Here is a 25,626-nt window from a genome sequence, read left to right on the forward strand (position 1 = left end):
GTGTTTAACAACTACACAGCACTTATCTCAGACCTGTGTTTAACAACTACACAGCACTTAGTTCAGACCTGTGTTTAACAACTACACAGCACTTATCTCAGACCTGTGTTTAACAACTACACAGCACTTATCTCAGACCTGTGTTTAACAACTACACAGCACTTATCTCAGACCTGTGTTTAACAACTACACAGCACTTATCTCAGACCTGGGTTTAACAACTACACAGCACTTATCTCAGACCTGTGTTTAACAACTACACAGCACTTATCTCAGACCTGTGTTTAACAACTACACAGCACTTAGTTCAGACCTGTGTTTAACAACTACACAGCACTTATCTCAGACCTGTGTTTAACAACTACACAGCACTTATCTCAGACATGTGTTTAACAACTACACAGCACTTATCTCAGACCTGTGTTTAACAACTACACAGCACTTATCTCAGACCTGGGTTTAACAACTATACAGCACTTATCGCAGACCTGTGTTTAACAACTACACAGCACTTATCTCAGACCTGTGTTTAACAACTACACAGCACTTATCTCAGACCTGTGTTTAACAACTACACAGCACTTATCTCAGACCTGTGTTTAACAACTACACAGCACATAGTTCAGACCTGTGTTTAACAACTACACAGCACTTATCTCAGACCTGTGTTTAACAACTACACAGCACATAGTTCAGACCTGTGTTTAACAACTACACAGCACATAGTTCAGAATTGAGTTTAGCAACTATATAACACTTTTCTCCAAATAGACTTACAGTACATATTGTAATTTTTTTGTATGTGATGCCTGCAGGAATTGAAACCACAATCTTGGCATTGATAGTGCCACGCTCTTATCAATTTAGCCAAAAGCAACTTGTGCCTTTGCAACTATCCCCCAAAGCTTCTACCACCACACTGAAACTGCATGAGGTGGAAAAATGTTTTTTTTTTTTTTTTTTGCAAGAGCAGGGAGGAAAAAAGCTGCCAAATATCTCTCTTTCTCTCTGAAAGTGTGAAAAGTCTCACCAGCTCTCAGTGGAGGACATGTTTCAGGTTCCCTGTAGCAAGAGGAAATGGAAAGAAATAAAATGCTTTTAAACCACATGTGGAGTCAATTCCTGCTTTAGCTATCAAATATTTAAAAGTACTTATTTTATATAGCCCGCAGATTTTGAATGGTTCCGGATGGCAGTTGGTTTGAAGTTCTTGGTCTGTCAATGTGCAGTTAATCAGTAATCAAAGTCTCAAAAATGTGTGAGTGAAAAGGATTAGCGATTCCAACTGCATAAGAAATAGGGCAATCATGGTGTGGAGTGCCAGAGTGAGCGTCAGTTGCGGTTTAGAGTCAGTTGAGGGTGAGTCAGTTGAGGATGAGAGTCAGCAGTGGTAGAGAGTGAATGCTGCCACAGTGAGTCTCAGTAGAGGAGAATAGGGTAACAGTGAGTCTCAGTTGAGGAGAATAGGGTAACAGTGAGACTCAGTAGAGGAGAATAGGGTAACAGTGAGTCTCAGTTGAGGAGAATAGGGTAACAGTGAGTCTCAGTAGAGGAGAATAGGGTAACAGTGAGTCTCAGTAGAGGAGAATAGGGTAACAGTGAGTCTCAGTAGAGGAGAATAGGGTAACAGTGAGTCTCAGTTGAGGAGAATAGGGTAACAGTGAGTCTCAGTTGAGGAGAATAGGGTAACAGTGAGTCTCAGTAGAGGAGAATAGGGTAACAGTGAGTCTCAGTAGAGGAGAATAGGGTAACAGTGAGTCTCAGTAGAGGAGAATAGGGTAACAGTGAGTCTCAGTAGAGGAGAATAGGGTAACAGTGAGTCTCAGTAGAGGAGAATAGGGTAACAGTGGTTATGAACAGAGTGCCGGAGTAAGAACCAGTAGAGTTTGACCAACCAACCTGAGTGTCCTCAGGTCCCACAGCTTAACTCCGTCGGTCACTGCACTGGTCAGGAAGAGGTTGTAGGAGTCTGGAGTCTGGCTACTGAACATAGAGCCCTAGAGGATAAACAAATAAATAAATAAGATATTAAGGCTGGAATCCTTAATGGTGACACGTCTGTTAAAGAACAACAAAGAAGCTTCTGCAAACAACAAACACTGTTTTTCCCCCAACATTGCACGCACGATAGAAGAGCACAATATAGATTGCACTTTTTTTTTTACATGCTGCGCGACGCTTTCCCTGCTTGGCAAGAAAAACAATAACAGTGGTGATGGGGCAGTCAGTGCTGCTGTTTCCCCCTACTGCAGATTTAATCTTTAATGTTAAATTGAATGTGATTAATATAGAATTATTTTATGTCAAGTTAAGAAGAAAGAACACGTTTTAAACAGGGTGAAACAGCGAGGTACTACCCAAACGTGTCCGAAGAACACAGAACGCAAAATGTTTTGCCTCGGTGTGTCCATCTCGAAAAACAGTTCTATAATACATATATTATTCATATTCATAAGACTGCACAGAATTATCGCTGGGTAATTTACCACCCCTGAATGTGAGAGAGGCAGAGAGAGGCAGAGTAGAGATAATCCCTGCATGTGAGAGTCCGAGACAGTAGATAACCCCTGAATGTGAGAGAGTCCAAGAGAGGCCATTGAGATAACCTCTGAATGTGAGAGAGTCAGAGAGAGACAGTAGAGATAAACCCTGACTGTGAGAGAGGCAGAGACAGTAGAGATAATCCCTGAATGTGAAAGAGTCCGAGACAGTAGATAACCCCTGAATGTGAGAGAGTCAGAGAAAGACAGTAGAGATAAACCCTGACTGTGAGAGAGTCAGAGAGACAGGAGAGATAACCCCTGAATGTGAGAGAGTCAGAGAGACAGTAGAGATAACCTCTGAATGTGAGAGCGTCAGAGAGAGACAGTAGAGATAAACCCTGACTGTGAGAGAGTCAGAGAGACAGGAGAGATAACCCCTGAATGTGAGAGAGTCAGAGAAACAGTAGAGATAACCTCTGAATGTGAGAGCGTCCGAGACAGTAGATAACCCCTGAATGTGAGAGAGTCAGAGAAAGACAGTAGAGATAAACCCTGACTGTGAGAGAGTCAGAGAGAGACAGTAGAGATAAACCCTGACTGTGAGAGAGTCAGAGAGACAGGAGAGATAACCCCTGAATGTGAGAGAGTCAGAGAGACAGTAGAGATAACCTCTGAATGTGAGAGCGTCAGAGAGAGACAGTAGAGATAAACCCTGACTGTGAGAGAGTCCGAGACAGTAGATAACCCCTGAATGTGAGAGAGTCAGAGAAACAGTAGAGATAACCTCTGAATGTGAGAGCGTCCGAGACAGTAGATAAACCCTGACTGTGAGAGAGTCAGAGAGAGACAGTAGAGATAACCCCTGAATGTGGGAGAGTCAGAGAGAGACAGTAGAGATAAACCCTGAATGTGGGAGAGTCAGAGAGAGACAGTAGAGATAAACCCTGACTGTGAGAGAGTCAGAGACAGTAGAGATAACCCCTGAATGTGGGAGCGTCAGAGAGAGACAGTAGAGATAAACCCTGACTGTGAGAGAGTCCGAGACAGTAGATAACCCCTGAATGTGAGAGAGTCAGAGAGACAGTAGAGATAACCCCTGAATGTGACAGAGTCAGAAAGACAGTAGAGATAAACCCTGACTGTGAGAGAGTCCAAGAAAGGCCGTTGAGATAACCTCTAAATGTGAGAGAGTCAGAGAGACAGTAGAGAAAACCCCTTAATGTGAGAGCGTCAGAGAGAGACAGTAGCGATAAACACTGACTGTGAGAGAGTCAGAGAGAGACAGAGTAGTCAAAGAGAGACAGAGTAGAGGTAACCCCTGAATGTTAAAGAGTCAGAGAGAGACAGAGTAGTCAGAGAGAGACAGAGTAGAGGTAACCCCTGAATGTTAAATAGTCAGAGAAAAACAGAGTAGAGTCAGAGAGAGACAGAGTAGAGTCAGAGAGAGAGTAGAGGTAACCTCTGAATGTTAAAGAGTCAGAGAGAGACAGAGTAGAGTCAGAGAGAGACATAGTAGAGTCAGAGAGAAATAGAGTAGAGGTAACTCCTGAATGTTAAAGAGTCAGAGGGAGACAGAGTATAAGTAACCCCTGAATGTTAAAGACTCAGAAAGAGACAGAGTAGAGGTAACCCCTGAATGTTAAAGAGTCAGAGAGAGACAGAGTAGAATCAGAGAGAGACAGAGTATAATCAGAGAGAGAGAGAGGTAACCCCTGAATGTTAAAGAGTCAGAAAGAGACAGAGAGAGAGAGAGAGACAGAGTAGAGTCAGAGAGAGTAGAGGTAACCCCTGAATGTGAGAGAGTCAGAGAGAGAGAGAGTAGAGGTAACCCCTGAATGTGAGAGAGTCAGAGAGAGACAGAGTAGAGTCAGAGAGAGAGAGAAGAGGTAACCCCTGAATGTGAGAGAGTCAGAGAGAGACAGAGTGGAGGTAACGCCTGAATGTGAGAGAATCAGAGAGAGACAGAGTAGAGTCAGAGAGAGAGAGAGTAGAGGTAACCCCTGAATGTGAGAGAGTCAGATAGAGACAGAGTAGAGGTAACCCTTGAATGTTAAAGAGTCAGAAAGAGACAGAGTAGAGTCAGAGAAAGACATATTAGAGTCAGAGAGAGAGTAGAAGTAACCCCTGAATGTTAAAGAGTCAGAGAGAGACAGAGTAGAGTCAGAGAGAGACAGAGTAGAATCAGAGAGAGAGAGAGTAGAGGTAACCCCTGAATGTGAGAGAGTCAGAGAAAGTAGAGGTAACCCCTGAATGTTAAAGAGTCAGAGAGAGAGAGTAGAGTCAGAGAGAGAGAGAGAAGAGGTAACCCCTGAATGTGAGAGAGTCAGAGAGAGACAGAGTGGAGGTAACCCCTGAATGTGAGAGAGTCAGAGAGAGACAGAGTAGAGGTAACCCCTGAATGTGAGAGAGTCAGAGAGAGACAGAGTAGAGTCAGAGAGAGAGAGAAGAGGTAACCCCTGAATGTGAGAGAGTCAGAGAGAGACAGAGTGGAGGTAACGCCTGAATGTGAGAGAATCAGAGAGAAACATAGTAGAGTCAGAGAAAGACAGAGTAGAGGTAACCCCTGAATGTTAAAGAGTCAGAGAGAGACAGAGTAGAGGTAACCCCTGAATGTTAAAGAGTCAAAGAGAAACAGAGTAGAGGTAACCCCTGAATGTTAAATAGTCAGAGAAAAACAGAGTAGAGTCAGAGAAAGACAGATTAGAGTCAGAGAGAGATTAGAGGTAACCCATGAATGTTAAAGAGTCAGAGAGAGACAGAGTAGAGGTAACCCCTGAATGTTAAAGAGTCAAAGAGAGACAGAGTAGAGGTAACCCCTGAATGTTAAATAGTCAGAGAAAAACAGAGTAGAGTCAGAGAAAGACAGATTAGAGTCAGAGAGAGATGAGAGGTAACCCATGAATGTTAAAGAGTCAGAGAGAGACAGAGAGAGAGTAGAGGTAACCCATGAATGTTAATGAGTCAGAGAGAGACAGAGTAGAGTAAAAGAGAGACAGAGTAGAGTCAGAGAGAGACAGAGTAGAGTCAGAGAGAGACAGAGTAGAGTCAGAGAGAGACAGAGTAGAGGTAACCCATGCATGTTAAAGAGTCAGAGAGAGACAGAGTAGTCAGAGAGAGACAGAGTAGAGTCAGAGAGAGACAGAGTAGAGTCAGAGAGAGAGAGAAGAGGTAACCCCTGAATGTGAGAGAGTCAGAGAGAGACAAAGTGGAGGTAACCCCTGAATGTGAGAGAATCAGAGAGAAACATAGTAGAGTCAGAGAAAGACAGAGTAGAGGTAACCCCTGAATGTTAAAGAGTCAGAGAGAGACAGAGTAGAGTCAGATAAAGACAGAGTAGAGGTAACCCCTGAATGTTAAAGAGTCAGAAAGAGACAGAGTAGAGTCAGATAAAGACAGAGTAGAGGTAACCCCTGAATGTTAAAGAGTCAGAGAGAGACAGAGTAGAGTCAGAGAGAGAGATAGAGGTAACCCCTGAATGTTAAAGAGTCAGAAAGAGACAAAGTAGAGTCAGAGAGAGACAGAGTAGAGTCAGAGAGAGAGAGGTAACCCCTGAATGTTAAAGAGTCAGAGAGAGACAGGGTAGAGTCAGAGAGAGACAGAGTAGAGTCAGAGAGAGACAGAGTAGAATCAGAGAGAGAGAGTAGAGGTAACCCCTGAATGTGAGAGAGTCAGAGAGAGTAGAGGTAACCCCTGAATGTTAAAGAGTCAGAGAGAGATAGAGTAGAGTCAGAGAGAGAGAGAAGAGGTAACCCCTGAATGTGAGAGAGTCAGAGAGAGACAGAGTAGAGGTAACCCCTGAATGTTAAAGAGTCAGAGAGACAGAGTAGAGGTAACCCCTGAATGTTAAAGAGTCAAAGAGAGACAGAGTAGAGGTAACCCCTGAATCTTAAATAGTCAGAGAAAAACAGAGTAGAGTCAGAGAGAGACAGATTAGAGTCAGAGAGAGATTAGAGGTAACCCATGAATGTTAAAGAGTCAGAGAGAGACAGAGTAGATGTAACCCATGAATGTTAAAGAGTCAGAGAGAGACAGAGCAGTCAGATGGAGACAGATTGGAGGTAACCCCTGAATGTTAAACAGTCAGAGAGAGACAGAGTAGAGTCAGAGAGAGACATAGTAGAGTCAGAGAGAGAGAGTAGAGGTAACCCCTGAATGTGAGAGAGTCAGAGAGAGACAGAGTAGAGGTAACCCCTGAATGTTAACGAGTCAGAGAGAGACAGCGTAGAGTCAGAGAGAGAGAGTAGAGGTAACCCCTGAATGTTAAATAGTCAGAGAGAGACAGAGTAGTCAGAGAGAGACAGATTAGAGTCAGAGAGAGAGTAGAGGTAACCCCTGAATGTTAAAGAGTCAGAGAGAGACAGAGAGTAGAGTCAGAGAGAGACAGAGAGTAGAGTCAGGTGGAGACAGAGAGTAGAGTCAGGTGGAGACAGAGAGTAGAGTCAGGTGGAGACAGAGAGTAGAGTCAGATGGAGACAGAGAGTAGAGTCAAAGAGAGACATAGAGTAGAGTCAGTAGGAGACAGAGAGTAGAGTCAGGTGGAGACAGAGTAGAGTCAGGTGGAGACAGAGTAGAGTCAGGTGGAGACAGAATAGAGTCAGGTGGAGACAGAGTAGAGTCAGGTGGAGACAGAGAGTAGAGTCAGGTGGAGACAGAGAGTAGAGTCAGGTGGAGACAGAGTAGAGTCAGAGAGAGAGTAGAGGTAACCCCTGAATGTTAAAGAGTCAGAGAGAGACAGATTAGAGTCAGAGAGAGAGTAGAGGTAACCCCTGAATGTTAAAGAGTCAGAGAGAGACAGAGAGTAGAGTCAGGTGGAGACAGAGTAGAGTCAGGTGGAGACAGAGTAGAGTCAGGTGGAGACAGAGAGTAGAGTCAGGTGGAGACAGAGAGTAGAGTCAGGTGGAGACAGAGTAGAGTCAGGTGTAGACAGAGTAGAGTCAGGTGGAGACAGAGTAGAGTCAGGTGGAGACAGAGTAGAGTCAGGTGGAGACAGAGTAGAGTCAGGTGGAGACAGAGTAGAGTCAGGTGGAGACAGAGTAGAGTCAGAGAGAGAGTAGAGGTAACCCCTGAATGTTAAAGAGTCAGAGAGAGACAGATTAGAGTCAGAGAGAGAGTAGAGGTAACCCCTGAATGTTAAAGAGTCAGAGAGAGACAGAGAGTAGAGTCAGAGAGAGACAGAGAGTAGAGTCAGGTGGAGACAGAGAGTAGAGTCAGGTGGAGACAGAGTAGAGTCAGGTGGAGACAGAGAGTAGAGTCAGGTGGAGACAGAGAGTAGAGTCAGGTGGAGACAGAGAGTAGAGTCAGGTGGAGACAGTAGAGTCAGATGGAGACAGTGGAGTCAGATGGAGACAGTATAGTCAGATGGAGACAGTAGAGTCAGATGGAGACAGAGTAGAGTCAGATGGAGACAGTAGAGTCAGATGGAGACAGTAGAATCAGATGGAGACAGTAGAGTCAGATGGAGACAGTAGAGTCAGATGGAGACAGTAGAGTCAGATGGAGACAGAGTAGAGTCAGATGGAGACAGAGTAGAGTCAGATGGAGACAGTAGAGTCAGATGGAGACAGAGTAGAGGTAACACCTGAATAGGGTGCTGAGAGGCGTAGCTGCATTACTATGCTGAATGCTGGAATGGAAACAAATGTGTCATTCTTTTCATCTTCCCCCACCACCACAACCCACCGAGATGGGATAAGAGACTTTGTCTGTCCCCCAAACGGTACTCTATTCCCTATATAGTGAACTACTTTTGACCAGAGCTGATCAAGAGTAGTGTACTATATAGGGGATATGGTGTCATTTTGGAGACAACCTTGGAGTGAGGCTGTTTCTTCACTCACTAAAACAAACAGACTTTTTATCATCTTGCCCTTTAGGGATATTCATGGGGTCAATTTATGACTTTTACACCAGATTCTTTGATGATGCACATAATGAAGGAGAGGAGGTTTGTTTTGTTTAGGTTAGGTTTCCAGTAAGAATGTGGGAAAGTGAGTCTGAGAGAGCATTTCAAGTTGTAGTTTCCGAGAAGTGCCTCGGCTCTGATGATTTCCAGGTGATCTTTGCAGAGAGAAAGGAAAAGATGGAAAGTTTAAGCAGTGCTGGAGAAGCTGCTTCAGTTCACAATGTCTGAGCCACATGTCCGGTCAATATACAGAGATATGGTGCACACACAAATCCCTCTACGTTGAACTCTTCAATACTTTTTGGGGGGTAAGCAACACATCTTATAAAACAGCTTTATTTACATTGATGTACCTTTATTAAAAAACTTTGCTTGGTGCAAGAACCCAAGCCATCCCAGGGATAAGGTCGGAGAAAGTGAGGGGAGGAGATTAGGTGAGGAGAGGAGAGGGTGGATGTTATCTATGTTATGTACGCTTTGTGTGTGTGTGTGTGTGTGTCAGCTTTTTGTTCGCCCGCCCGCAATTACCAATAACCCATCAACAACCGCCCGACTATGAGTGAAAATCTGAGGCCCTCACCTGACCCTAACTCGCAAATATATAAAAGAGCGGAAATAATTTTTTACAAGGGGTACAGAATTGTTTTTGCCTGATTTAGATTTGTTTCTGCTTATAATTTCCAACATTTTGTTGGCTATTTGTTAGTCAACTTGTCTATAATTAGATAGATGTAGCTCCTCTTCTGTCATTAATGTTGCCCTAGAAGACTAAATTAACCCTTCCTCACCAGAATGTCATAAATCGACAGAAATAATTATCAACCTAGTTCACATCGGTACAGTTCTCTCTGTCATCTCTGCCTTTTTTGCTGAGCAAAGACATTTAGGAACCGGGAAGAAAATGCAATAACCAAAAATAAACAGGAACGATTTTCTGTGCAAAATGTCCAAATGACATCAGTTTGACAAAGCTGTGAAAACGACCCAACATGTTTCTGATCAGATTTAAGTGCAGCTTGGGTGCATATTTTGTGGTTGAAATACTATCAGCTTCAATGATGCTGATAAAGACAGCACCTCTACAGACGGTATCTAACTTTTCATTTGCATTTTCTCAAGATGCTGAAAGAAATAAATCATATTTCTCCACTCCTGTTCCTCAGTCAAAATGTTGGTGTATCATTTTACTGCTTTGTGAGAGGTTATAGACCGACAGTCAGTGTCCAGATTTCAGTTCCCATGTAACCCAACTGAACAATAGACTACAGTTCCCATGTAACCCAACTGAACAGTAGACTACAGTTCCCATGTAACCCAACTGAACAGTAGACTACAGTTCCCATGTAACCCAACTGAACAGTTGGCTACAGTTCCCTTGACGTGCTATAGGCCTATTTGAAGTCCCCGTCTTGTGACTGTGGAATTTGTACAGCCCCTCATAATCATCACAACCGGCACTGCTATCCTCCTCTTTAACACTTGACCAAATCTTTCCCAAACATGACTTTTCTGGACCTCCCTTCACTGTTTTTTCAACTGTCCCATTTCACAGCTTTTCTCTTCCTGAATTAAACTCTGACATTGTTCTTTTTGCCTCCGTGGATCAGCGTTAACATTTTCTGCCTGTTCCCAAAAGTATTTGGTGATTGGAGTGTAGGCTATTTGGCCCACGTACAGTTAGGCCCTAAAGCTTAGGCTCACACATTAATGCAATATAGCATTAACATAATGAAATAAAAACCTCAATGTAGCCTATAGATATAAATTGCACAAGAATGATACATTCATGGATTTTTTTATGTATTATCTTCTCTTTATTCAACCTGCCCTTCATCCATACAATATTTCATGACACTAAACCCACCCGCCCTTCATCCATACAATATTTCATGCCACTAAACCTGCCCTTCATCCACACAATATTTCATGCCACTAAACCCGCCGTTCATCCATACAATATTTCATGCCACTAAACCCGCCCTCCATCCACACAATATTTCATGCCACTAAACCCGCCCTTCATCCATACAATATTTCATGTCACTAAACCCACCCGCCCTTCATCCATACAATATTTCATGTCACTAAACCCGCCCTTCATCCATACAATATTTCATGTCACTAAACCCGCCCTTCATCCATACAATATTTCATGTCACTAAACCCACCCGCACTTCATCCATACAATATTTCATGCCACTAAACCCGCCCTTCATCCACACAATATTTCATGCCACTAAACCCGCCCTTCATCCATACAATATTTCATGTCACTAAACCCACCCGCACTTCATCCATACAATATTTCATGTCACTAAACCCACCCGCACTTCATCCATACAATATTTCATGTCACTAAACCCACCCGCACTTCATCCATACAATATTTCATGTCACTAAACCCGCCCTTCATCCATACAATATTTCATGTCACTAAACCCGCCCTTCATCCATACAATATTTCATGTCACTAAACCCACCCGCACTTCATCCATACAATATTTCATGTCACTAAACCCGCCCTTCATCCATACAATATTTCATGTCACTAAACCCGCCCTTCATCCATACAATATTTCATGTCACTAAACCCGCCCTTCATCCATACAATATTTCATGTCACTAAACCCGCTCTTCATCCATACAATATTTCATGTCACTAAACCCGCCCTTCATCCATACAATATTTCATGTCACTAAACCCACCCGCACTTCATCCATACAATATTTCATGTCACTAAACCCACCCGCACTTCATCCATACAATATTTCATGTCACTAAACCCACCCGCACTTCATCCATACAATATTTCATGTCACTAAACCCGCCCTTCATCCATACAATATTTCATGTCACTAAACCCGCCCTTCATCCATACAATATTTCATGTCACTAAACCCGCCCTTCATCCATACAATATTTCATGTCACTAAACCCACCCGCACTTCATCCATACAATATTTCATGTCACTAAACCCACCCGCACTTCATCCATACAATATTTCATGTCACTAAACCCGCCCTTCATCCATACAATATTTCATGTCACTAAACCCACCCTTCATCCATACAATATTTCATGTCACTAAACCCGCCCTTCATCCATACAATATTTCATGTCACTAAACCCGCCCTTCATCCATACAATATTTCATGTCACTAAACCCGCCCTTCATCCATACAATATTTCATGTCACTAAACCCACCCGCACTTCATCCATACAATATTTCATGTCACTAAACCCGCCCTTCATCCATACAATATTTCATGTCACTAAACCCGCCCTTCATCCATACAATATTTCATGTCACTAAACCCGCCCTTCATCCATACAATATTTCATGTCACTAAACCCGCCCTTCATCCATACAATATTTCATGTCACTAAACCCACCCGCACTTCATCCATACAATATTTCATGTCACTAAACCCGCCCTTCATCCATACAATATTTCATGTCACTAAACCCGCCCTTCATCCATACAATATTTCATGTCACTAAACCCACCCCCGCAGATATAACGGCTGGGACTGTGCGTTATGAGTCAATCCGCGCATCCCTAGTGTGTGTGTGTGTATTTGTGAGTTCTGGTGTGTGTGTGTGTGTGCTATATTATGTACACAGTCTTTCCAGGCATAGAAAGACATTCCCCATGATGATCCTGAGGCATTACCCCTCCGGCCCCTGTGCCCTGCACTGTCCCTAAGACCCCAAGGCAGCGCCCAGGTGGCCCCATAGCCCTAAGGCACCCAGAAAGAGGGATGACCCCACATTGACGCAGCGTGCCGCCTGAGTCAACACAGGTCAGCATGCCATGGCCGGTACAGCCGGCCCACAATGCGCTGCACACAATGGGGTGGCGTGACTAGGAAAAGACATGGTGAAAAGAGACTCAACACACTGTCTGCATCCCAAATGGCACCCTATTCCCTATATAGTGCACTACTTTACCCTGACTCTCACTCTACTGATTCGCCATCTAGCCTCAAAAGTAGTGAACTACATAGGGGATAGGCTGCAGCCTACATTCTATGCTATCCTATGTTGCGTGAAAGAGAAGGGTGCCAGACGTCTTTGGGCCGAGGGAGACAGGTGGTGGGAGAGCAGGTGGTGCGAGAGAGCAGGCGGTGCGGGAGAGCAGGCGGTGGGAGAGAGCAGGCGGTGGGAGAGAGCAGGCGGTGCGGGAGAGTAGGCGGTGCGGGAGAGCAGGCGGTGCTGGAGAGCAGGCGGTGGGAGAGAGCAGGCGGTGGGAGAGAGCAGGCGGTGGGAGAGAGCAGGCGTTGGGAGAGAGCAGGCGGTGCGGGAGAGCAGGCGGTGGGAGAGCAGGCGGTGGGAGAGAGCAGGCGGTGGGAGAGAGCAGGCGGTGGGAGAGAGCAGACGGTGGGAGAGAGCAGACGGTGGGAGAGCAGGTGGTGGGAGAGAGCAGGCAGTGGGAGAGAGCAGGCGGTGGGAGAGAGCAGACGGTGGGAGAGCAGGCGGTGGGAGAGCAGGCGGTGGGAGAGAGCAGGCGGTGGGAGAGAGCAGACGGTGGGAGAGCAGGCGGTGGGAGAGAGCAGACGGTGGGAGAGAGCAGGCGGTGGGAGAGAGCAGGCGGTGGGAGAGAGCAGGCGGTGGGAGAGAGCAGGCGGTGGGAGAGAGCAGGCGGTGGGAGAGCAGGCGGTGGGAGAGAGCAGACGGCGGGAGAGCAGGCGGTGGGAGAGAGCAGACGGTGGGAGAGCAGGCGGTGGGAGAGAGCAGGCGGTGCGGGAGAGCAGGCGGTGGGAGAGAGCAGGCGGTGGGAGAGAGCAGGCGGTGGGAGAGAGCAGGCGGTGGGAGAGAGCAGGCGGTGGGAGAGAGCAGACGGTGGGAGAGCAGGCGGTGGGAGAGAGCAGGCGGTGGGAGAGAGCAGGCGGTGGGAGAGAGCAGACGGTGGGAGAGCAGGCGGTGGGAGAGCAGGCGGTGGGAGAGCAGGCGGTGGGAGAGTGGTTCCCAGCTGAAGGAGGGATCAGGATGGGTTAATGCAAGTTAAGCCAGGCCACTAGGTGCAGTTCACCCAGTTAATCCAGGCTACTGCCTCTGTGACTGTGTGTGTGTGTTCTCTGAGTGATGACAATGCAGCGTGTGTGTGTGTGTGTGTGTGTGTGTGTGTGTGTGTGTGTGTGTGTGTGTGTGTGTGTGTGTGTGTGTGTGTGTGTGTGTGTGTGTGTGTGTGTGTCAAAGGCCTGTGTTGGGCGGGTCAGGTCAACACGAGAGTAGATCCGTGCCCCCTCTTCACAGTAAACATAGTCGGGTCAATGGGTGCAACCATCCTGTTGTTCCAGTTTTACTCAGTTCAACCCCATGATCATTGTCTGTCTGTTTGCTTGTCTGTCCATGTGTCAGTCTCTGTCTTTCTGCCTGTCTTCTGTCTGTCCATGTGTCGGTCCACGTCTCGGTCCACGTGTCGGTCTCTGTCTTACTGTCTATCAATTTGTCTGTTCATTTGTCTGTCCCCCTATCTACTGTCTGTGTCTGTGAGCGATTAAATATTCCAGACATATCTCAGATACATAAAACATGGCTACTTATAGATATTCCTATTGTTACAAAACTGGCTTGGTTTCATATTAATAACTTGGTCTTGTATGAGACATAATATATAATATTTTAAATAGAAATAGCTCTGAAACATGTTGAATTAATTTGACAGTTATGTCAAAGACTGGAATGATATGCACACCCCTCCTATACACTTGTATCATTTATTGAACATGCATGCATTTACTGCACAAAGGATATTTCCATATGTTTCCATGCACTGGTTGAGGCTGAGACCACTCTTGGGCTCCGGTCCAAATGGAAACCTATTCCCCATATAGTGCACTACTTTTAACCAATGTGTGTGTGTGTGCATGTGTGTGTGTGTGTGTGTGTGTGTGTGTGTGTGTGTGTGTGTGTGTGTGTGTGTGTGTGTGTGTGTGTGAGAGAGTGTGGCTTTACTCCTAAGATAGATTAATTATACCGATGATGGCTCAACGAGTCCTTCACTCTTGGAAACACTGATTACATCTTAAATGGCATCCTATTTCCTTTATAGTGCACTACTTTTAACAAGGGCCTATAGGGTGCCATTTAGGATATATCCACTGTCCCATCACGGTCTTCTTCATTCACACCACAGCCTGACACTTTCATCCCCAGAAAGAGATTTGTTTCTTACACAACGTAGGCTAAGACCCTATCATCTTATATAATACAACACCCATGTCTGGTATGCCAAGGAATACATCCTCTGACAGTCCAGTATGATGGAAGATGGGTGTTGCTGATGTACCACTGCATGCGCGCCCAAGGCAAGCTAGCTCACTTTCATTATGTCCTCCAGAAAAGTTCTGTGTCGTGGGAGGACTGTGAAAGAGTTAAAGGCTGAGTCCCAAAAGGCACCCTATTCCTACACAGTTTGACCAGATCCCTATGAGCTTTAAGGTAAACTAATACGGCTCCTTAAATAATATAATACCTATGTCTGGTCTGCCAAGGACTACATCGTCTGACTGCAGTATGGGTGTTGCGGACGTACCAAGACAAGACGACTGTGCACTTTTCCACTCCAATCTGTCCTCCGGTAAACTTGCTTTTAGTGATGCACTACTTTTAGGATACACACTTGCAATAAATTTGCTAGCCAAACGCACCAAATTCCGATCTACAGTAAAACATGGTGGCATATTACTAGGAAAGGGTTTGCTTTAATGGATTTCAGAGTGATTTTATTGACCTATAAAGCTGCATCTTTCGAGGAACCCAGTGTGCTTTCCAGAGATGGAGGAGTGTGCCATCACAGCCCCACTGAGGGAAGGAAGTGACCTCAGACCATGAGCTTTCAGCTTTTATAGACTCAACCATTATGTGGTATTTTAATCACTAACTCCATCCCTCTCTGACCTTTCCTGAACGAAAAACCCTAGTGACATCACCTCAATCACTTCAACATCCGACAATGTCATCTGAACTGTTCCATGTACATCCTAGAACGGTCATAATTCAAACACATTTTACAACATATAGGGCTGCTTTCTTGAACCCAGATGAAGCCTCCTCCTGGTAAATGTTTATGCTAGCCTATGTAGTGGTTTTGAATGTGTTGTGACTGTTGTGTGCTCAGGGTTCTCTTCTTACCTTGTTCTGTGTGATGTGATGGACAGCTCTGCTGTGGGCATCAGGGAGCTGTGAGGCCACTGTCCCTGTGTTCATGTCCAACACCTGGATGGAGCGGTCAGCACCACTCACCAGCACTATGTCTGACACATACAGCTGCTAAGGAAAGTCCATTACAGTACTCAATGGGCAGTTAAGTTTCACTCTGAAACTCACATTGATCATTCTTAAAGGGGCAATCAGGAGTAGAAACAATAACAAAGCATCCTTCCTGCCCGTTTCAGTAAAAAGCTGAGGGATGGGGCTGGAACAATGTAACCACTCTCAAAGAGCTATGGATACCATCCATGACATCAAAACTACAGTTTTAACCATGTTTTGAAGCTATGGGGTACAACAGTTGAACTAAGCACATGAGGCATTTATAAGTTATATTTTTCAAGACTCAATGGGTACATATCATCAATTTATAAGTTTAAAAAAATGTATGTAGCAACTGCCGATTGCCCCTTCAAGTGAAACTCCAGTAAGTTATACCACTCAGTGAGAATAAACCATTCATTTCAATATGTTTTATGAAACCATTCTGGTAACACAACCGTGTCATATCCACCACAGCACCAGGTCCTGCTGCTCTAACCTATTCTGCTCAGGAAGGGCTTCAAACCTCACGTGTAGCCTCCGGTCTGCCACAGTTGATCTTGGCACTAAATCAACACGATGTCTGCATCCCAAATAGCAACATATTCCATATTTAGTGCACTACTTTTGATCAGGACCCAGAGGGAATAGGGCACTGTAAAGAGAATAGGGTGCCATTTGGGACACTGACAATTACTTGAATGTTTCAGGAATGTCTCCATCCCGAATGTCTCCTTGTTAAAGAGTTTTACAATACATTTATTTTCTAATAAATCCTCTGAACCCTAAAGTCCATTTATAGCAATGTTTGGAGGACTGAGTGTCGTTTTTACTGAGGTATTAAGCTGCGTTGTGCTTGGCAACGGACAAAGTAGAAAGGAAAGTAGACATCCGATGATTGTGTAAGATTTTCCACTCTCTGTGTGTTACTGTGTTATTTGTGAGTTTGCTTAGAAATGGAGACTGCTCTCTGAAGAGATTCCTTGCTGTCAGTCAGTGAATGATATGGGTTATTGTTGATCAGCGCTAGTGATAAAGACTCTCTACAGATTGTGATCCATAACCAAAGGCTTTGTAGAATTGTGTTAACTGTAGATAAATACTATCAAATAGTGTCACTAATATTAAGAATAAACTACTATGGTAAGTAGCTATGAGGGTAGATGAATGCTTTTGGTAACGATGATCTAAGACATGAATGAACTGCTACCTCGGTTTGAGGAGAGATTGGATACTGATCCTATATTTCTCAGTTACAGTGATCACTGGATTGAGTGATGAAGGATACAGGAGTAGAAGTCATTGATGACTGACACAGCAGTGATGTCTGTTCCTGACTTTGTCTCTAAACATCTTGTCAGTTTGATGGCACTCCTCTGCTGGTACCTGAACAAGAATAAAGATAGATTTGTGCTTGGAGTTAAATCGTGGAAACTAGATATATACTGTAAGCTTCCAGTCTGGGTACTTAGTAATTCAAGTCAGATGCGGGCCCATACTCAAAAAGTGTCTCAAAATCATTGGGCATTGTGATCTAAAAAACAAAAATGATCCTGACTCAGCACTCCTACTCTGAGACTTTGAATGAAAACGGGCCCTGGCCTAAAAATACTGCCCTACACCCCCAATAACTGGTGTTGAACTGACGACTGCTAGCCATGATATACTACTGCTCTGTAGAGAGAGACTCAGTCTGGAATAAATGATCATGCAGTCAGCATGCTCTGTAGAGAGACTCAGTCTGGAATAAATGATCATGTAGGCAGCATGCTCTGTAGAGAGACTCAGTCTGGAGGAAATTATAATACAGGCAGCATGCTCTGTAGAGAGAGACTCAGTCTGGAATAAATGATCATGTAGGCAGCATGCTCTGTAGAGAGAGACTCAGTCTGGAATAAATGATCATGCAGGCAGCATGCTCTGTAGAGAGAGACTCAGTCTGGAATAAATGATCATGCAGGCAGCATGCTCTGTAGAGAGACTCAGTCTGGAATAAATGATCATGCAGGCAGCATGCTCTGTAGAGAGAGACTCAGTCTGGAATAAATGATCATGTAGGCAGCATGCTCTGTAGAGAGAGACTCAGTCTGGAATAAATGATCATGTAGGCAGCATCCTCTGTAGAGAGAGACTCAGTCTGGAATAAATGATCATGTAGGCAGCATGCTCTGTAGAGAGAGACTCAGTCTGGAATAAATGATCATGCAGGCAGCATGCTCTGTAGAGAGAGACTCAGTCTGGAATAAATGATCATGTAGGCAGCATGCTCTGTAGAGAGAGACTCAGTCTGGAATAAATGATCATGTAGGCAGCATGCTCTGTAGAGAGAGACTCAGTCTGGAATAAATGATCATGTAGGCAGCATGCTCTGTAGAGAGAGACTCAGTCTGGAATAAATGATCATGCAGGCAGCATGCTCTGTAGAGAGAGACTCAGTCTGGAATAAATGATCATGTAGGCAGCATGCTCTGTAGAGAGAGACTCAGTCTGGAATAAATGATCATGTAGGCAGCATGCTCTGTAGAGAGACTCAGTCTGGAGGAAATTATAATACAGGCAGCATGCTCTGTAGAGAGAGACTCAGTCTGGAATAAATGATAATGTAGGCAGCATGCTCTGTAGAGAGAGACTCAGTCTGGAATAAATGATCATGTAGGCAGCATGCTCTGTAGAGAGAGACTCAGTCTGGAATAAATGATCATGCAGGCAGCATGCTCTGTAGAGAGACTCAGTCTGGAATAAATGATCATGCAGGCAGCATGCTCAGTAGAGAGACTCAGTCTGGAATAAATGATCATGTAGGCAGCATGCTCTGTAGAGAGACTCAGTCTGGAGGAAATTATAATACAGGCAGCATGCTCTGTAGAGAGACTCAGTCTGGAGGAAATTATAATACAGGCAGCATGCTCTGCAGAGAGACTCAGTCTGGAGGAAATTATAATACAGGCAGCATGCTCTGCAGAGAGACTCAGTCTGGAGGAAATTATAATACAGGCAGCATGCTCTGTAGAGAGAGACTCAGTCTGGAATAAATGATCATGTAGGCAGCATGCTCTGTAGAGAGACTCAGTCTGGAATAAATGATCATGTAGGCAGCATGCTCTGTAGAGAGAGACTCAGTCTGGAATAAATGATCATGCAGGCAGCATGCTCTGTAGAGAGAGACTCAGTCTGGAATAAATGATCATGTAGGCAGCATGCTCTGTAGAGAGAGACTCAGTCTGGAATAAATGATCATGCAGGCAGCATGCTCTGTAGAGAGAGACTCAGTCTGGAATAAATGATCATGTAGGCAGCATGCTCTGTAGAGAGACTCAGTCTGGAGGAAATTATAATACAGGCAGCATGCTCTGTAGAGAGAGAGACTCAGGCGTGTGTGTGTGTGTGTGTGTGTGTGTGTGTGTGTGTGTGTGTGTGTGTGTGTGTGTGTGTGTGTGTGTGTGTGTGTGTGTGTGTGTGTGTGTGTGTGTGTGTGTGTGTGTATTACTATCCTTGTGGGTGCGGGAAATCCCCAAAAGTCCCCACAAGGACAAAGGCTATATTAGGCTTAGGGGTTAGGTTTGGGTTATGGTTACAATAAGAGTTAGGTGTTAGGGTTAGGGGTTAAGGTTAGGGTTAAGCTTAGGGAAAATAGGATTTTGAATGGAAATCAATTGTAGGTCCCCAAAAGGATAGTAAAACATATGCTGCGTGTGTGTGTTTTAGTTTTTATACCCTTGTGTGGACCAGACGTTCTCACAAGGATAGTAAAACAAGGAAAATTCGGATAAGTGGGGTCATTTCGCCAGTCCCCACAAGGAAAAAGCATATTTTAGGCTTAGGGTTTAGGGTTAGAATTAGGGTTAGGGTTAGAATTAGGGTTAGGAGTTAAGGTTAGGGAAAATAGGATTTTGAATGGGAATCAATAATTGTTGTTATGTCCCCTTGCTTAGCGTTTCTCGGCTAACGTGCTGGGCATGGCTATCTCCTCGTTGGTGATCTTCCCACATGCATTCCATACCCCAGTCAGGACATGTTAACATGATACTGTAGAATATAAACTTGTTGGTTTGATCATAAACAGGAAGTGGAGAGCCAACTCTTGTCCTTTGCCCTATGCATCTCTCTCTCTCCTACAAATGTGTTCTCAGAAGTGATTTTCAGGAATGCAGGTAAGTATGTGACTGTGATGTGACTGTAAACTAATTTAAATGATTTTACTGAGTTACAGTTCATTTAAGGAAATCAGTCAATTGAAAAAAAGTAAATTAGGCCCTAATCTATGGATTTCACATGACTGGGAAAGGCCCACCCACATAGGTTCCTGCCTTTCTAGGGAGTTTTTCCTAGCCACCGTGCTTGCTGTTTGGGATTTTAGGCTGGGTTTCTGTATAGCACTTTGTGACATTGGCTGATGTAAAAAGGGCTTTATAAATACATTTGATTGATTGATTGACTCGGGAGCCAGGCCCACCCACTGGGGAGCCAGGCCCAGCCAATCAGAATGAGTTTTTCCGCACAAAAGGGCTTTATTACAGACAGAAATACTCCTCAGTTTCATCAGCTGTCTGGGTGGCTGGTCTCAGACGATCCCACAGGTGAAGAAGCCAGATGTTGAGGTCCTGGACTGGCGTGGTTACATGTGGTCTGTGGTTGTGAGGCCAGTTGGACATACTGCCAAATTCTCTAAAATGATGTTGGAGGCGGCTTATGGCAGAGAAATTAACATTCAATTCTCTGCCAACAGCTCTGGTGGACATTCCTGCAGTCAGCATGCCAATTGCACGCTCCCTCAAAACTTCAGACATCTGTGTCATTGTGTTGTGTGACAAAACTGCACATTTTTGAGTGGCCTTTTATTGTCCCCAGCACAAGGTGCACCTGTGTAATGATCATGCTGTTTAATCTTCTTGATATGCCAGACCTGTCATGTGGATTAACTTTCTTGGCAAAGAAGAAATGCTCACTATCAGGGATGTAAACAAATGTGTGCACAAAGCTAGCTAGCTAAGCTTTTTCTGCTTATGGAACATTTCTGGAACACTTTACATGTTATGGAACACTTTACATGTTGCATTTATATTTTGTTCAGTATGAATTGTTGGGATGACACATAAAATAAAAATCTGTTGATATCCAAACATGTACCAATAGCCTCCTCCCAGATGCAATCAAAGATTAGTGCTTCCTAGCTGAGCTATTATACATGTTTGTTACATGTTTGGTTGAAATGTACAATAGAACGATGGAGACTGAGCTCCAACACCAGCAGAACTGGGGCACAGTGGAGAAGATGACCAAGGACAGCCAGAAGTTGGGAACCTTTTGTTGCCCTATCCACCAGCAAGCCCAATGGCAGATGAGTATGTGTTGTTCATATAATTAAAATGTGATTCCTATCATTAAAATATTGCTCCTATCATTACCTTTTAATGTCATCCTGTGTGATATCCAGCCAGGTTATAGAGATACCGGTGTAAGGAGGGGTCATACGTCAGCAGAGGCAACTTCTATCTATCAATCTATATACTTTTCTATCTTTCATATCCTTACCTTTTAATGTCGTCCTGTGTGTTGTCCAGGTGATACAGGTAGAGGTGTAGGGAGGGACCAGATGCCAGTAACAGGAACTTATCCAGGTAGTAGAACTGAGCCCCCCGGATGGTTTTTGAGAACTTCTCATCACCCCCCTGAAGGAAGAATAGTTATAAAAGCTTACAAATGGTTTATAACAAGTTATGAAACATATCTGCAGAATGTTACCAAAAGTGTGTTTGGTTAAGTGTTACCAAACCAATCACTACCTGATGAATAACTTTAATTATCTGGCATCCGTCTCAGCTGAGGGCCAACCATTTGATGACTGTTTAATAAGGGTTATTATGAGAAGTTATTTAACTTCTTATGGATCAGTGGGACGCTAGCGTCCCATCTCCACAACTTCCGGTGAAATTGCAGAGCACCAAATTCTAATTAAATTACTATAAATATTTAACTTTCATGAAATCACAAGTGCAATACATAAAAATAAAGCTTAACTTGTTGTTAATCCAGCCGCCGTGTGTCACGCCCTGACCATAGTTTGCTTTGTATGTTTATATGTTTTGTTTGGTCAGGGTGTGATCTGAGTGGGCATTCTATGTTGTATGTCTAGTTTGTTTGTTTCTGTGTTTGGCCTGATATGGTTCTCAATCAGAGGCAGGTGTTAGTCGTTGTCTCTGATTGGGAACCATATTTAGGTAGCCTGTTTTGTCATTGTGGGTTGTGGGTGATTGTCTATGTTAGTTGATGTTGCATGTCTGCACTCGGTTTCATTAGCGTCACGGTCGTTTGTTATTTTGTTTAGTTTGTATAGTTTGTTTAAGTGTTCTTCGTTTAATAAATAGAAGAATGGATTCACATCACGCTGCGTTTTGGTCCTCCTCTCTTTCTCCCAAAGAAGATCGTGACGCCGTGTCAGATTTCAAAAAGGCTTTACGGCGAAAGCAAACCATGCGATTATCTGAGGACAGGGCTCAGCACACAAAACATTACAAACAGTTAGCAGCCAAGTAGATTAGTCACGAAAGTCAGAAATAGCAATAAAATTAATCGCTTACCTTTGATGATCTTCGTATGGTTGCACTCACAAGACTCCCAGTTACACAATAAATGTTAGTTTTGTTCGATAAAGTCCCTCTTTATATCCAAAAACCTCCATTTTGTTGGCGCGTTTTGTTCAGTAATCCAATGGCTCAAATGCGGTCACAAGAGGCAGACAAAAGTTCCAAATAGTATCTGTAAAGTTCGTAGAAACATCTCAAACGATGTTTATAATCAATCCTCAGGTTGTTGTTAGCCTAAATAATCGATAAAATTTCAACCGGACAATAGCGTCGTCAATATAACAGAAAAACAAGAAAGGCGCGTTCTCGGTCGTGCGCAGCAAAGAGCTCTGGGGACATCCCAGGATCCACTCACTCAATGTGGTCATTCTCCCTCATTTTTCAGACTAAAAGCCTGAAACAATGTCTAAAGACTGTTCACAGCTAGTGGAAGCCATAGGGAACGGAATCTGGGTCCTATCCCTTTAAATGGAGGAAAGACCTTTATTGGAAAAACAGCCATTTCAAAATAATGGCACTTCCTGGATGGATTTTCCTCAGGTTTTTGCCTGCCATATCAGTTCTGTTATACTCACAGCCATTATTTTAACAGTTTTGGAAACTTTAGAGTGTATTCTATCCAAATCTACCTATAATTATATGCAAATCTATAATTATATGCATATCCTAGCTTCTGGGCCTGAGTAGCAGGCAGTTTTCTTTGGGCACGCTTTTCATCCAAAATTCTGAATGCTGCCCCCTATCCTAAAAATGTATATAGCCTCAAATAACATTGAAATTTACTATTGGAATATAATTATTGCTCTATGAGCCTCTACTTTCATGGCCTGATACCACATGTGCATTAAATAGATTTACCCTTTAATAGATGGGTTTAATAGATGGGTATAATAGAAGGGTTTAATAGATGGGTTTAATAGATGGGTTTCATTCATAATAGGAGGGTTGGTTGCATTCATAAATCCCTCTCTCTCTCTTTCCCCCTCTCTCTTTCTCACTTTAAAACGCTTTGAGGAGTTTTCCCTGGCCTCAAAGTCAGTAAGACACAGGAATTTCTATTTTCCATGTGGAAAAAGAGACTCATGAAAGAATATCCTTTGGATTGAAGCAGAGGGAGAGGGGCTGTGTCCTTGTCAGCATGCTATGCTCTCGTTGTGGAGCAGTTATGTGGTCCCCTTTTTTGAAGCCACTCTTTTCATATCTTTGATGCTTTTATTTTGGCAGTATAGAAGTAAAGAGGTTTATAGATAGAGGAGACAGTGGGAAAGACAGAAGCAGGTGGTCTTCTTGGTCGACATATGTTAGGAGCCGGGTGTGGTACCACTGGAACAGGCTCTGCATAATGTGGTACTCTTTAACAGAGAGAGAGAGGGGAAGAGAGAAGAAGAGAGGGAAAGAAAGGAGAAGAAAGGGACAGAAAAGAGAAGAGTGGGGAAGAAAGGATAAGAAAAGGACAGAGAAGAGAAGAGTGGGGAAGAAAGGAGAAGAGAAGGAAAGAGAGGAGAATAGAGGGGAAGAGAGGGGAAGGGTGAAGCGTTTTTCAGTGCCAAAAGACAAACCAAGAGATTATAGGCCGTCATGCCTCATCAGGCGCTTAGCCCCAGGGCTTGTAGGAGCTGCAACGTTATATAGCCTATCTAATGTAACAGAAATTCCTGAAAAACCTGGGAAAGATTCTGGAATTTTGCAACCCTAATCAGAAAACCACCAGCTGTGATGCGGAATGTATGACAGTTTGTTCCAACCTGAAAATAAAGTGCTGAACTAGTTCGAACCCAAGTTAGGGTTCATATAGTCCTTTTTCGTATTTTTTTAACATGTGAAATCAACATAGCTTTTTACAAAATAGCTAATTAATTTACTCGACCCATTAGCACAGAAGAGAAGCTTGCTATGGAACACTTAATTAAGCTAGTTATTTACATGTTTGATTGGTCAGATGAGGCGCAAATGAAATTTCACCGGTGGGGAGAGAGCAAGAGAGGGGTGGCCATGGAGGGGGCTTGGCTTGAAGCGCTGAACATCATGACATGATGTGAACTGGAATGTGTTTAGGCTTTTACTAGCATTATAACTTTACAGAATTATATACTAAACATTAGGAACAATTTTGGAACAAAAAATAACATTATTAACCAGTTCTCAAGATTTGAAAATAATGGTTCTGTTACAGAACACCAGAGATCAATGTCTTTCACAGTTCTTTTCCCTGAACCAATTCCAATGCCTGATAGATAGTGGATCTTCATTACACAGACATCTTATCAACTTCATTGTGCAAAGCCATGTGCAATAATTCTTCACCCTGCATAGTTTCCCTCCCCGAATTACATGTCTTTGTTGATGCCAAGATGCTTGCTTAAACTGCTTCAGTTCACGACAAATAGACAAACTGAAAGAGTTCCTGCCAAGTCTAGGATCTCCTCATTTAGAAGAGAGATGCTGGGATGGTTAGCAGCAGCTGAGGGGAGAAAACTGCTTTGAAAAAGAATCAGAATATGCTGCCAAAATGAAACATCACAATGCGCTCTAAACCGCTCTGGAGACAAACAAACTCTGTTGCCCTGTCTCCAATTGTCAGAAGCTTCTGTCAAAACTATTAAAGCAGTCTTCGGGAAAATTGGAATTGAATTGAGACGGAATTGAAATGGAACTGATCCCCACCCTGAAAAGCATGGGGATATAAAGGAAAGACATATACAGTATTATAAGCATTTCACACGGCCAATAAACTTTGATTTGAGTAAAATGTTCTGGGACTTCTAGGAGAGAGTGTGATGTCCAGTTAAGGAGTGAAGAGGATCTGCACATGCTCACAGCCAACAGACAAACAGATAGACAGACGAGCAGAGTTCTGTGCAGATGTTCCCTCTAACAACATCACACAACGCCGGGCCAAGAGACACAGTATGTCATCAACCTCATTAACTAGGTTTTTACTATTCCATGAGGCTTGTCACATCATGGACACTGGAAAAACCTGAGATGGAAAGTTACTATGCCACGATGATAGAACTATTTTGTTACATTATATACACTGAGTGTACAACACTTTTGCCCTCAGAACAGCCTTAATTTGTCGGGGCATGGACTCTAAAAGGGTCGAAAGCGTTCCACAGGGATGCTGGTCCATATTGACTTAAATGCTTCCTGCAGTTGTGTCAAGTGGGCTGGATGTCCTTTGGGTGGTGAACCCTTCTTGATACACACAGGAAACTGTTGAGCATGAAACAACTAGCAGCGTTGCAGTTCTAGACACATACCGGTGCGCCTGGCACCAACTACCGTACCACGTTCAAAGACACTTTAAATGTTTTGTCTTGCCCATTCACCCTATGAATGGCACGCATACTCTGCCTACATGTACACACTACCTCAACTAACCGGTGCCCCACA

General features: G+C 43.8%; 1 protein-coding gene across 1 annotated transcript in view; it reads right to left on the bottom strand.

The window, feature by feature from the left end:
- The window catches only part of wdr27 (WD repeat domain 27), a 150,017-nt gene that overhangs the window by 86,194 nt on the left and 38,197 nt on the right, over window positions 1-25,626 (bottom strand). The window contains exons 16-19 of the mRNA XM_038974620.1: window positions 21,179-21,315; window positions 16,935-17,032; window positions 15,527-15,648; window positions 1,900-1,997 (exon numbers count right to left, since the gene is read on the bottom strand). Of these exons, the coding sequence (XP_038830548.1) occupies window positions 1,900-1,997; window positions 15,527-15,648; window positions 16,935-17,032; window positions 21,179-21,315 (455 nt within the window). The remainder of the gene's footprint in view (window positions 1-1,899; window positions 1,998-15,526; window positions 15,649-16,934; window positions 17,033-21,178; window positions 21,316-25,626) is intronic.

This window comes from Salvelinus namaycush, chromosome 35 (assembly GCF_016432855.1).
Source record: "Salvelinus namaycush isolate Seneca chromosome 35, SaNama_1.0, whole genome shotgun sequence".
NCBI classification, from domain to species: domain Eukaryota; kingdom Metazoa; phylum Chordata; class Actinopteri; order Salmoniformes; family Salmonidae; genus Salvelinus; species Salvelinus namaycush.